Source organism: Gossypium hirsutum, chromosome A06 (assembly GCF_007990345.1).
Source record: "Gossypium hirsutum isolate 1008001.06 chromosome A06, Gossypium_hirsutum_v2.1, whole genome shotgun sequence".
In the NCBI taxonomy this organism is placed as follows: Eukaryota; Viridiplantae; Streptophyta; class Magnoliopsida; order Malvales; family Malvaceae; genus Gossypium; species Gossypium hirsutum.
The window spans coordinates 27,726,117-27,739,940 of NC_053429.1; the positions used below are offsets into that span (position 1 = coordinate 27,726,117).

General features: G+C 36.7%; 1 protein-coding gene and 1 non-coding gene across 2 annotated transcripts; both read right to left on the reverse strand.

The window, feature by feature from the left end:
* Positions 1-756: 756 nt before the first annotated feature.
* LOC121231145 (small nucleolar RNA R71) lies at positions 757-860 on the reverse strand. The gene has a single exon (XR_005929213.1). It is a non-coding gene; the product is annotated as a small nucleolar RNA R71 (small nucleolar RNA).
* A 9,395-nt stretch (positions 861-10,255) lies between these two features.
* Positions 10,256-12,827, reverse strand: LOC107961621 (protein N-lysine methyltransferase METTL21A). The gene is made up of 9 exons (XM_016897668.2): positions 12,584-12,827; positions 12,413-12,479; positions 12,252-12,317; positions 11,834-11,927; positions 11,596-11,712; positions 11,283-11,383; positions 11,118-11,192; positions 10,943-11,035; positions 10,256-10,648 (listed from the first exon to the last, which is right to left on the reverse strand). The coding sequence occupies exons 1-9, from the start codon at positions 12,595-12,597 to the stop codon at positions 10,382-10,384; spliced, it is 894 nt and encodes a 297-aa protein (XP_016753157.1). The 5' UTR covers positions 12,598-12,827; the 3' UTR covers positions 10,256-10,381.
* Between the last annotated feature and the right edge of the window lie 997 nt (positions 12,828-13,824).

Genomic DNA, 13,824 nt, shown 5'->3' on the forward strand with positions numbered 1-13,824 from the left:
ATATTTAAAACCTATCACGAAACCTCGTGATCAAGTTTTTGGCGCCGTTGTCGGGGAACTAAGATATTAGGAACGCTCAATTTTTATTACTTTAGCCATTTATTTTTCTTGCCATTTAATTTAATTTTATTTTTATTATTTATTAATTTACTTTTTCCTTCTCTTGACGGGTTTTTATAGTTTATGACTAGAAGAAACCCGTCAGGACCATTACTTTTTGATGAAGAAATCGATCGTACAGTTCGCAGAAATCAAAGAGAAATAAGGTGAAGCTTAAGATACACAGAGAACGAGCAAGAAGACGATACTCAACCCCCAACCGAAGAGATGGCTGAAAATCAAGGCAATCAGCTACCTCCTGCAATTGCGGTTAATCAAAATCCTGCTCCACGCACTATGTATGATTATGCTAAACCTTCTTTAAAAGGAACTGAATCGAGCATAGTTAGACCTGCTGTAGCTGCAAATACTTTTGAATTAAAACCTAACACTATTCAAATGATACAACAATTTGTTCAGTTTGATGGTTTGCAGGATAAGGATCCCAATGCTCATTTAGCCAACTTCGTAGAACTATGCGATACATTTAAAATTAATGGTGTCTCTGATGATGCCATTCGTCTTCGGTTATTCCTTTTTTCATTAAGAAACAAAGCTAAACAGTGGTTGAACTCATTACCACGAGGGTCAATTACTACATGGGAACAAATGACCGAAATTTTTTTACTAAATTATTTTTCGCCGGCTAAAACGGCTAAATTACGTAATGATATCTCTTCTTTTGTGCAGATGCATTTAGAAACACTCTACGATGCATGGGAGAGATAGGACCTTTTGAGAAGGTGCCCTCACCATGGGTTACTACTTTGGCTACAGGTTCAAACGTTCCACGATGGCCTGAATCCTTTGACTCAACAAATGGTTGATGCAGCTGCTGGCAGAACCATCAATAATAAAACACCTGAAGATGCCTATGAGTTTATAGAGGAGATGTCACTGAATAACTATTAGTGGCAAGTCATGAGGATAAAGCCAACGAAAATAGCCGGTGTTTATAACGTCGATTCAGTCACCATGCTCTCTAATCAGGTCGAACTCTTAAATAAAAAGATTGATGGTTTTCTTAGTTCTTCGTAGGTTCACCCAGTAATGCAGTGCGAAGCAAGTGGAGGTGGAACAAGCCATTTGAAATACCAACCTTATGGCCACAACATAGAGAGCAGTTAAACTACATAGGTAATAACCCTCGACCTCGAAACAATTCATATAGTAACACTTACAATGCAAGTTGGAGGAACCACCCCAATTTCTTGTGGAGCGGTCAAGGAAATCAAAGACCACAACCACCTCCATGCTACCAACAACCACCCTACCAACAGGAAAAGAAGCCGAACCTTGAAGAGATGCTCTCAAAGTTTATTTTGGTGTCAGAAACTCGTTTCTAGAACACCGAGACAACACTTAAAAATCAACAAGCGTCAATCCAAAGGCTCGAAACTCAGATAGGCCAGCTTTCCAAACTAATTTCCGAACGACCACAAGGTAGCTTCCAAGTAATACTAAACCCAACCCAAGGGAACAGCTAAACGCAATTAATATTCAAGATGAAGAAGAAGATGTTGAGCCTGAACCAGAACCGAGGCAAGAAACTGTGGTAAGCAAAGGTCAAGGTGAGGTAGATAACAATAAAAACAAAACGGTGAATGTCGAATATAAACCTCGAGTGCCATACCCCAACGCGACAAGGAAAGATCGCTCAGATGAACAATTTGGTAAATTCCTTAAGCTCTTAAAAAATTACATATTAACTTACCGTTTATTGAAGCTCTATTGCAGATGCCAAACGCAATGAAATTCTTAAAAGAGCTTTTATCAAATAAGCAAAAGTTGGATGAGACATCGCATGTGGAGCTAAATGCAGTGTGCTCAGCTATTCTGAAAAATAAGCTACCGAACAAACTAAAAGATCCAGGGAGTTTTACGGTTCCTTGCCTAATTGGTAGTTTAGATGTTAATAATGCATTAGCTGATTTAGGGGCTAATATCAATGTCATGCCTTATAAAATGTTTAAGCAACTAGGTCTCAGGAAGCCCAAACAGACAAGGATGAGCACTCAACTAGCAGATAAAACTATAAGATTTCCTAGGGGTATTATTAAATATGTGCTAGTAAAAATTGATAAATTTATATTTCCCGTTGACTTCATTGTTTTAGACATAGAGGAGAATAGTAACACTCCTTTAATTCTGGGAAGGCCCTTTCTAGCAACTGCTAAAACAATTATTGATGTTGGCACAGGTGAGCTCACGCTTCACGTAGGAGACAAAACACTCACCCTTCAAGCTCGCAATTCTGACAACACATCAGAAATTGAAGGTGATCGTCTAAACCATTCTATTAAAACTGACCACATGATACAACCCACTTTGCAGGAGATAAGTCTGAAGGAAGTACATAAGCCACTCTCAAACAATAGTAAAGGATCTATTCATGAAGAACGAAGGCTGCAAATAGAGGAGCTAGATGAATGGCGAACATATAAACCGAGAACACATGATAAACCAAAACTATGCCAAGACGAGCTTGATACCTCACCAAATCAACTTAAAGTTGGAGATAAAGTCTTATTAGATGCCGCAGATCCCCACATTGTCACTACCACACCGAATGAAGAAATCCCTCTTACGGTACTTAGCATTTTTCCATTCGATACGGTGGAGGTGAGTCATCCCAAGTTCGGCACTTTTAAGGTAAACAACACCCGTTTAAAACTTTATTTTAAGATTGATAGTAGGAATGAGGAGTATAAACTCCTCGAACCACCATGATCATTCAACAGAGAGGTAAATCGAGCTTAGACTATAAATAAGCACTTCTCGGGAGGTAACTTGAGCACTAACTATATTAACTTCTTTAAAAATTTAGTCTTCAACATCTAACTTACTAATGAAGCTCTCGAACATAGGTTTTCCACAGAGACACATCCAAGCACACGACCGTGCTTATGGCCGTGTGAAAATAGGGCAAGGATTTCCCCAAACACGGGTTACGATAAAATACCACAGCCATGCGACATGGCCGTGGTCGAGCCTGCCAAAACAACACGGGCATGCGACACGCCCGTGTGGAAGACCCGTCGCACGCCCGTGTCTCACACCCGTGGTCGAACCTGTTAGATTGACACGATCGTGGGGATTTCCCACACGGGCGTGGGAGAAGCGAACGAAGCTAGACACGGTCGTGCAACACGTCCGTGTGAACCCACACGCCCGAGGTACACAGGCGTGGGACAAATTTCAGACAAGCCCAAATAGGAAAAACGAGAAACACATGGGCAAAAATTGGGGAACACGAGCGTGTGCCATGGTCGTGTGGCCCAAAATCTATAAATACCCTGAACTATTCACTTTCTTCCCCATTCAAAAACCCTAACCCTAGCCGCTGCAACTCCACATGGCCTCCCTGCCACGCCCGTGCGCCGTTTCCCATTCCATTTTTTATGCTCAATCTCTCTCCCCTAGCATTTGTTTACTCATTTCACTTCTATTTTACTTATTTCTAATGCTTAGTATCAACATAATCTTCATATCTTTTGAACTATTCTTCATTTTGCTCATTATTCTATTATTTAATTTGCATTATTAGGTTAGTCATGACATTACTATGCTTCTTCTCATGCTATTACCATGCCAATGTCTATCATTTAATTTGCATTCCTAGGTTAGTTATCATACATTCCGTGTTAAATTGAGATTAGGAAAACCTCATACCCATTACATTTCTATTCTCATTCTCATTGTTATTTTGGTTGAGTTTGCTTCATATTAGTAGTCTTGGCTAAAATAGTTAGTTCAAATTCATGACTTTTTACTTCTTCGAATTTGTTTACCTATTATTATTATTCTTTATATTACAGACTTTTAATATTGTCTTCACGAGGAAAGAAGGCCGCTGTCCCTGCTTCCAAGAAACGGAAGGAAGAGTCATCTTCTGCGGGTCCAAGCACGGAAATCCATCACCCCCTCCTACAGTTTCCCCGTTGGCCCCAAGAAGAACTTTTCCAGATATTTCGGGCCCGGCCTTTAATTGTGGGCCGCTGTATCGACTGGGCCGCCGTAAACAAGTTCAGTTGGCTGATACGATTCGGGCCCTCTTAACCACTGACCCTTGGGAGCTGTTCTTTGGGATAATCGAACCAACATACCTCAAGCTCACGATGGAACTATGCTCAATGTTCCATCTCCAGACCGTAATGACGAACTACAATGATCCCGGCACGGTGCAATTTTGCCTAGGCGGATTAGTCCGCCAGCTCAGCGTCCCAGAATTTGATACAGCATTGGGTTTATATACGGAGGAGTTCAAGGAAGAGAATGAGTTAGATGCTCTCACTCACCACATATATTTCTCTCCCTCGAAGTGCTGGCACACTTTGGCCCCTGGCGCAGCCTCCTACAATCCTAGCCGCTCCAAGGCATCAGTTCTCCCACCATCCCTGAGGTACCTACACGCCATTTTGGCTCACACGATTATAGGGAGGCGAGAGAGCACTGGCATCGTCAATACTCACGACACCTACTTTTTATGATGCATGTCACACGGGTACGTCATCGACCTTGTCTATTTCATCGCCTTCGTGATTCAGCACTAGATGGAGTGGAATCAGAAGGGGGTCATTTCCATTGGCCCCTACGTGACTCGACTGGCGCGACACTTCGGGCTCCTCAACACTGCGGCCCAAGAATCATCCCTCACCCTCATCGGCCAAATTTCTCCACAAGGCATCTCGAGCATGTTTAGCATGAGGATGATCGAGAGGCGCCGAGGAGCCTACCCTCCCTAGTATCATCTCACCTAATCTACCGAGGAGGAGGCCTACGAGGACATTCCTGATGATGTCCCCCCATAGCACGAGGACCCACCGACTTAGCCACTACCACCCTCTCGTCCAGTTCATGCGGCGGCTTCATATGCTGACATATCTGAGCGCCTCACTCGATTCGAGCAGTAGTATTTTCAACGATTAGACAACATTGATGCTACTCTACAGCAGATTTTTTAGCACATCCACATCTTATCGCCAGTCTCACCTCGCGAACCATCCAGCGATGAAGATGTTTAAAAACATTTATTTATTATTTTATGTTTTTAATTTTTATTAAAACTACTTTTTATTTTTATTAGATTTTAGAAATTTTATTTTTAATTATTAATTTTGGTTATTTCTTTTTGAGTAATTATTCCTCCTAATATCCCCTAAAAAGTTCCTGATTTTATCACAGTTATATAGAGCTCTTAAGCTCATCATCACATAGGAACTAAAACTCCACCGGGAAAGGTTCTCCACGACTGCCATGTCCTGCTCGCCCACGACCATAGCTACCACTAGAGATAATATCCTTTTGGCACAGGACTTATGGCCTAATGAACCTCTATGACCACCGGAGTATCCTCCTCCACTCTCGAACCGATTACTCTCCAGAACTCTAGTTCGAGGAATTCATCATACAAGAAGTTTCACTTCTCTCCCTATCTTATTTTTATACTCTAATATCTATCTTTGTACACTAAGGGCAATGTACATCTTAAGTGTGGGGGGTATTTATTTCATTATCAAAAAAATCCCTGAATGATTATCTTGTTCTCTTGAAAAAGCTTTCATATCATATTTAGGATAAATTTTAATTGATTTATGATTTTAATTGATATATCTTGAATTAAAGCATAGGCAATTATGCATTGATTGTTTAAACTTTAAGACATTAGAGAATCAAGCATGATGAGTTGAGTTTTAAGAATTTAAAATCTTAGGTTGTTTCCCCAAAGTTTAGGTAATACTTTGAGTTGGAATTCACAAGTTGTTAAACATCAAAAAGCCATAATTTTTGTGAGATTTTTTAGCCTTTTGAGCATCTATTAATTCTTTTCATGCTCACTTTTATTATTGCTTTGAGTGCGTCAGTATTGAACTGTTATTCTAAAACTTGTTTGATTATGCATGTCGAGACCACACTATTTGATTTGATATGTCAAAATGATTAAGGCACTTAGGATTAACCAACTCATGCCATGAAAGGCCTACCTCCACGATTAACCCCTAGTAAACCCCCTTGAGCCTAACAAGCCATTTCTTGTATTACCCTAAATATTAACCTTTAAACCATTATTGTTGAAATCCCCTAAATTAATTTAAGCCCCATTTTTGTCGAGATTTAACTTGAAATAGTTGCTTAGCTATGTTTTATTCTACTCTGTAATTTAATGTGTTCTTAAAAAAAATATGTATACATATAAGTAGTGATCTTCTGTTTGTAAGCTTCAGAAGTTAAATTCCTTAGTCTGAGAAGAAGCTCTGTTGTACGCAAGTGATGATTAACTCTTTTTCTAGTTAGGTAATTTTTTAATTCAATCTCGATTCTAACCCTTTCTTTCAGATTGTGACCACACCCCCTAACCAAACCTCATTATAACCCTCTAAAGACCTTTTTGATTGATGTATCATCTTAAATTGTAGTGGTGGAGATTTGATTTTCATGCAAGCCTATGGTAATGACTTTTCATTATTGACTATTGAGTGCTTCATTTATTGTCCTTAAACACCTCGAGTGATTTGAGTGAATCTGTAGTGAGGATGTGAAACTCTGTGATATTCTGAATCAAAGGTAATTACTTAAATAAGGAGAGACACCTATGTTTGCATGATTAAATACTCAACTTGGAATGTTTGAAACTTGTATGTTTTTTTAGTTGAATTCTCAATGTATGATTACCTATGGATTATTAGTAGATATTATCGATAGAAATTATAAGTTAGAAGAATTTATTTTGATTATGAGTTGAGAATTTTGCTTGAGGACAAGCAAATGCTTAAGTGTGGGGGTATTTGATAAACCGTAATTTATACATATTTTTACCCCATGTTTAATGCATTTTATGGATGATTTTTCATAAGAATTGGTGAATTCAATGCTCCTAATGCTTTAATCTCATGTTTTACACTTAGAAGAGCATAGGAGAGCGAAAGGAACAAGAAACGGGCCAAAAACGGAGAAATTCGGCCAAAGTACGAAATCAACACGGCCTGGACCTCTTCACACGGGCAGACCACACGGCCCTGTCAATTTGGCAGGCTCGAACACAGCCTGAAGTAATTGCACACGGGCGTGTTACACGGGCGTGTCCCTGCCGAGCCCAAGTTGAGTCTAATTCAGAAAAGGTTAATTTTGAGGGATTTTAAGCATTCCAAAGCCTACAAATACACCCTAGAGAAGGAAGAAAAGGAGGACAAAGTAGGGGGTAAAGAATTACTCCAAGAAAGCCGATTGATTTATCTCAGAAGCTGGATTCATCATCAAGACTGAAGATCTCTCCTCAATTCCCTTTCAGGAGTTTGGGTTTTCTTTATGTTTTGTATTCTTTATTATTCTGAGATGTTTTCTTATTTAGTTATGAACTAAATCCCCTAAATACCTAAGGGGAATGAAACCTAAGATGAATCTTGTTATTATTTTCTAAATTGTATGATAAATATTTGACTTGTTCTTAATTATGTGTTCTTAATTCTTGTTCTGATATCCCAGGATACCGATTCAAGATAAGCTCTTATTCAGAGGAGGAATAGACCCTGTCTAAAAGTACATTTGTCATAATTAAGCGGAGTTGATTGCGCACCTAGACATAGGGTGACAAGATTTTGTCGGATTAGGGTGAAACCTAATAAGGGGATCCATAGATCGAGTTAATGCAACCCTAGAGTATTAATTAGAGAAAAGTCTCGGTTATTCAATCTAAGGATTAGACGTTATTAGTCTTGAATAGGGATAATAACATAACTTAGGGATCTCTACAGAACAAGTTAAATGAATTAATCGTCCGATTCAGAGCCAGAATAACAAGTACAGTCTAGGTGGATTTTGCTTAGGTATTGTCTTCATTCAATCGATTTTTCCAAAAGCAATTCCCCTATTCCATTCTCTGTGCGTTCTTAGTTTAGATAATTAGTTAGTTAAAACAAAAACCTCTTTATTCTTAGGCTAGATAATAAAAAGACAGTTATTACTAGTACTTTTAGTTCCTTTGGGTTCGACAATTCGGTCTTGCTAAAACTATACTACTGTTCGATAGGTACACTTGCCTACATCGCGATAATAGTTAGTTCAAGAACGAGTAATTATAAATATTTAAAACCTATCACGAAACCTCGTGATCACTCATATGGCTAATAAGTATAACTTACCATTCACTCACAATATAAGTAATTTAAAAATAATATACTACAACTCAACTTAATCACAAGGCTAACATCTATTCATCCACATAGTAAATCATGAAACTCACAAATTTCATGGATTCAATGCTCATATGGTTTACGTACATACTTGTACTGATACGTATCAATCTCTTACCCTTTTATATTATTAATATACCCGTTGAACCATTTGGAATAATATCAGATACTCGGGAATCTCGTACCCTAAGTGCTAATACATGGACTAAACCATCTCAATCTCATATCTCATATGTAAATGCTCATCTCGAGCTATCACTGGCTCTGCTCACATAAGCTGACGGTCAAGACGTAACTACATGGTGCTGCTCACACAAGCTGATGAGTAACCGCAACACATGTCAAAAAACTCAAGCACCCGTAGAACGTATGCACCAGCACCCACAACACAATAACCCCTAATGGCATGTTATTTGTATCCTATCTATTCCTAAGGTTCAACCGGGATTTCACACGTCATCAAATCTTCGTCAAATATTTATGTGAAGTTGTATTCACCAGTAATGTAATAATAAAGCATTTAATACACAATTACCTTAATGCTTATTAACATACAAACTTACTTCGAATTTACACGGAGAGAATCAAGCTATAAATTCACTATTTTGTTTTTCCCCCGATCTAAATTCGAACGTTGCTTTTCTTGATATATATATTCAAATTTAACTCATTCAAAATACATTCTATTCAATTTAGTCCAAAATTCATATTATGATACATTCTATTCAATTTAGTCCAAAATTCATATTATGGCAATTTTACACTTTTACCCCTTATATTTTAACATTTAGTCGCTAGCTCATAAAAATGCAAATTCATGCAAATCCATTTCAAACCATATTAGCCGAATTCTATTAAGACTTATGGCAGCCCAAAATTTTCATTATTTCACACATTTCACCATGAATTTTACACATTTTACAAATAAATACCTAATTTGCAATTTCAACCAAAATCACTTAACAAATGTTGTTTATCTAACAACAACCATTCATTTTCTATCACCAAACATCAAAACACATACACATTCATCAATGGTAAAACCCTAGGCTTTTAACAGTTTTGCAAATTAGTCCTTGGGCTAGCTAGATTAAGCTACAACAATTCCGAAAACATAGAAGTCATTAAAAACGGGACAAAAATCACTTACCAATTAAGCCTCAAAGTAACCGAACCCTAGTTGAACAAAAATGGCTTTCCTCCCTTGGATATTCGGTTGAAGATGATGATAAAAAAAAGATGATACTTAGTTTTGTTTTAATTATTTAATCTTTATTAACTAGTTTACTTTTTATAACCTTTTAAAATATTACAAATTTCAAATAAACCAATCTCATAAATTTCCATTAACACACTAATGGTCTAATTACCACTTAATGACCTCCACTTTAAAGTTCTATAGCTATTAGACTCCTTTAGCTAATAGAAATCAACTTTTACACTTTACACAATTTAGTCCTTTTTATCAAATTGAGCATGCAAACGATAAAATTTCTTAGCGAAATTTTTATACGACACTAGTAACATGCTTTTGACATTAAAATAATAATAAAATAAATATTTTGACATCGAATTTGTGGTCCTGAAACCATTATACAAATTTCACTGAAAACAAATTGTTACATTGCTCTTTTCTAAAAGTTTATCATTTAGCTCTTGTAGCTCATCTCCATATAACTAGAGCATAATAAAATAAAATAAAAAATCTTTATTTAAAATCCAATAAAAAAAGAGAAAAATCATTATTTTTTCAAAAAATCATTATATTTTCAACCTTAGGGAACCCATTTACCTTGAGCGTATCAGCATTTATGTCATGGGACAAGCTTAATGGATCAAACTCTGACTCCGAATTTTGATAAATTTTCTTCAACATCTTCATTTCTAAACTTCAATATATTATGATATGATTAATAATGTTATCAATTTGTTACATTTTAGAATCTAAGATGTCAACGCTGTAATAATAAACTAACATGATACGTTATATCACCATTTCAAGAAACAAACTTGTATGCAAAATAATGTTAAAACTGTCCGGCATGAGGAATATAACAGCTGAGAAAAATTTAACACAACAATACCAGAAAATTTTAAGTTATCTTTATGTCTCGTAGAAGTCGGGCAGCCATCGAGCCGTATCTTCTTGCATACCATTCACTAAGCTTCCCATCAGGGAGTCTTGTCACCAGGAGATCATCAACCGAAGAACTAATTTCAGTCTTGTTAACTTGGTCGTCAATTCCCCAATCCGTTTTCTCCTGCTTCTCTGTGCAAACTGCACTGTCTGCCGTAACAGGTGGGGGCTTTAGTCCCATAATGAAGAGTTGAATACTCGGATGTTGGTACTTACTGTCCATCTCCATGAAATAAGTAAGAGTTCCGAAACAAAGTAAGTTAGAAGAATATCTTATCCGAGGCTCAAACCTGTCGATAGAATCAAGAATAGAAGAGTTTTGACATGTTTCGCTAGAAAATAAAAGGGGGGGGGGAGGCCTCCTTGAATTGGTCATCAGAATATCAATACACATTTATTAACCAAAAATGATCGTACCGGCTGTTCACAGCAGTGGTCTCTGAGTTGACATCAAGAACGACAGAAAATAAATCTTGAGCGTTTCATTTCACATTCAAAAAGTGGATAAATTGTGTACCTTGGCTTTTGAGACAATCTTCACTTCAAAGAAATTTTTCCAGGTCAGAAGCATCTGCTCGTGGACACTAGTAGAACGGATCTCATGACCCAACTAAACGGAACGTTTAAAGCAACAATGAGTTCCATCGCTGAATAAATCAATTTCAAACGGAAAATCAGAAAAGGTATCATACCATAATTGTGGTTTTGGGGCCTGATAATGTGATTATTGTCTGCAATAAAGGTCCCACGAGATGCTCCGCGTAAACCTTAAAAGGCAAAATCAGTACACCACATTTGCAACTATTCCACAAAAAGCGTTACGTTACTACAAGAATATATGCATCTGGAGAACTTACAACATCTGTACCAATAACATAGTCAAATGGTGGACCAACAGCTTTTATATGATCTTCATTTCCCCAGTCCAACTCCACAACCTTAATTGATCCAAATGAATCTAAAATAATCATGCTACCAATGTGAGATAAAGAGTACAACCTGTCATTAATTTCTACAATAGCATTGCTAGGTAATTGTCAAATAATTCCGCTATTACTTAAGCGAAATTGTTGTGTCAAGATTTGTTATGGCACATTGGTGGGCAAAAGAAAAAATATATATGAAAAATGAATCGGGTAAACTAAATTAGAAGAGCTGAAAAAAGGGAACCTGAACAAGAATTCATCTGCAATATCCTTGAAGTATTGCGTTCTACATTTCTCCTCAACAATGGCACAACCTCGATTTGGTCTGTAGAAACTACATCACATCCCAGCAATGCCATTCCTGGAAATCACAGTGGAGTCAGATTCAGCACGGTCTGAACAAATAATGCAGAATCATAAAAGACCTCCCCTATAAATATAACCTGACCATGAGTGTTAAATGTACAGAATTAAAAACTCACCAAACCCCGCTACTCCACAACCTGCTCCAAGTTCAATAACGCGCTTTCCTTTAAGTTTAGACGGGCAAAACCTTCCCTTTCTGCAATTCTTTTCCTAAACAATGAAAGAATTTTGCACCGTGAATTTCAATACAGAAGAATAGTTGGAAAAATTTTAAAAATACCTTTTGTGGTGTAAAACCGGGAGACTTTCGGGTCAAACAAGCAAAACCATATAAACTGGGTACAAATTTTCACAATTGGTACTAGATCTATATCGCCAACATGAAATGTGAAAGCTAAGTGCTGTACCATCGGAAATATAGGTATTTAACTATCAACATCAACTTAAACTCAATTCATAAAAAAGGTCTCAGCATCAATAACTTGAATATCACTAATATAGTTAAAGAGCCACAATAAAGATTAAAATGAATACCAGAAATTTGGCAAACACCATTGATGTGTCCCAAACTGTTGTTCCTAAATGTTTGGAATTAGGATCCTGCCACAATTGTCGGAGACAATATGATAACTACAACTAAAAACCTCAAAAAAGAAAAAAAGAAGTACTGCACAAGAGAAAAGAAGAAAAATTACCTGAGAGAAGTGTAGTTGATGACCCAATAATTCAAAAGTAATTACGGATGTACTTGGAGAATTCAACCTAAGACAAAACATTAACTCTATATTTAAAAATTAAAAAAAAAACCCAAAATTTCTTTTTATTACAACAGATTGCAGAAAACTAATGACGAATGGTATTTTTACCTTTCAGCCTCCATTTGATTGACGATAAGCAGAATTCCAAGACTCGAACTTTTAACTCAAGACAATCTAAAACTTCCAAATGCTTGTTATTAACTATATTAGTTCTTGAATCCTCGATTACCGTATGAATCAAAGTTCCTTTCTCTCTGGGTGCGTGAGATTTTGAGTTTCAGACTGCTATGCAATGAAAATCGTAAGCCTTACCCCTTTTACTCCATGGTTATGGATGGGGCTGGCTGGCTTCGTTTTAGCCAATCCCAGGCTAAATCAGCCCACTTATTCAACTAAGAAACAATTTGGGTTCCTTATGGCCCATGGAATTTGTGATCTACCAGCCCATAGCTTTACTTTGTCACTAAAACAAAAGTAATTGCAGCATATGTTCACAAATTATAATCTTGATTTTAAAATGATTTTTAAACTTTAAAAAATTTTAATTTATTTTTAAAGCATTCGTATCTTATCAATTAGAAATTTTCATCTCTCTAGCAGAAACATTGAATGCTGCATTGAATATGATATAAAACATATTCAAAATGTTTGAATCAAAATATTGAATGCTACATTGAGCACGATACATAACATATTCAAAATGCATGAATCAAATTTTAAATGCATGCACTTATGGCATAATTCAAAATTTAAAGATAATTTTAGGATAAAAAAAAATATGAAGTTTACATTTCGTATCACAACTCGAGCTTCTTATAATTTGAGCTTGGTTATACCTCAATGTTATAAACTAATAGAATTTATTTTTCTTTTGCCCATTCTATTTCTATACGCAAAACATAGCAATAGATAAGATAAGTATCTACCATTGCTAAACAAAACATTCAATTACGACATAAATATTATCATATAATTTGAGTCGCATGCATTTAAGTATCATGCTAATCACATAGTGTATTACTATTGATACTGGTAACAACAAGGAGGAGAAGGTGGAGGAGGTAGGTCCAGTTCACTCGTACAAAGGAGAAAGTCGGTAATGAAAAGGTAGAAAGAATAAAGATAGGAGGGTAAAACTAACTTCAGGACAAGAGGAATAAGAATAAGATCCTTTTTCTCTCATATGCTTATGTAACACCCCTCGCTCCACCCGATCGCTGGGTCCAATCTACGAAATGTTGCAATTTTTGCCAAAGCAACTACAGTCAAATAACATGTAATGTAAACATAAATCATACAAACACAACCAATATAGATCATAAGTCATCATATACAACCTTTCTCGGGTC

What these genes read in the sequence shown, in the direction of transcription:
- LOC107961621 (XM_016897668.2), bottom strand. An exon ending in ATCAACTACACTTCTCTCAG is followed by an intron (nt 12,318 to 12,412) that starts GTAATTTTTCTT and finishes CAATTGTGGCAG; the next exon opens with GATCCTAATTCCAAACATTT. An exon ending in ATGTTATTGGTACAGATGTT is followed by an intron (nt 11,193 to 11,282) that starts GTAAGTTCTCCA and finishes TTGCCTTTTAAG; the next exon opens with GTTTACGCGGAGCATCTCGT.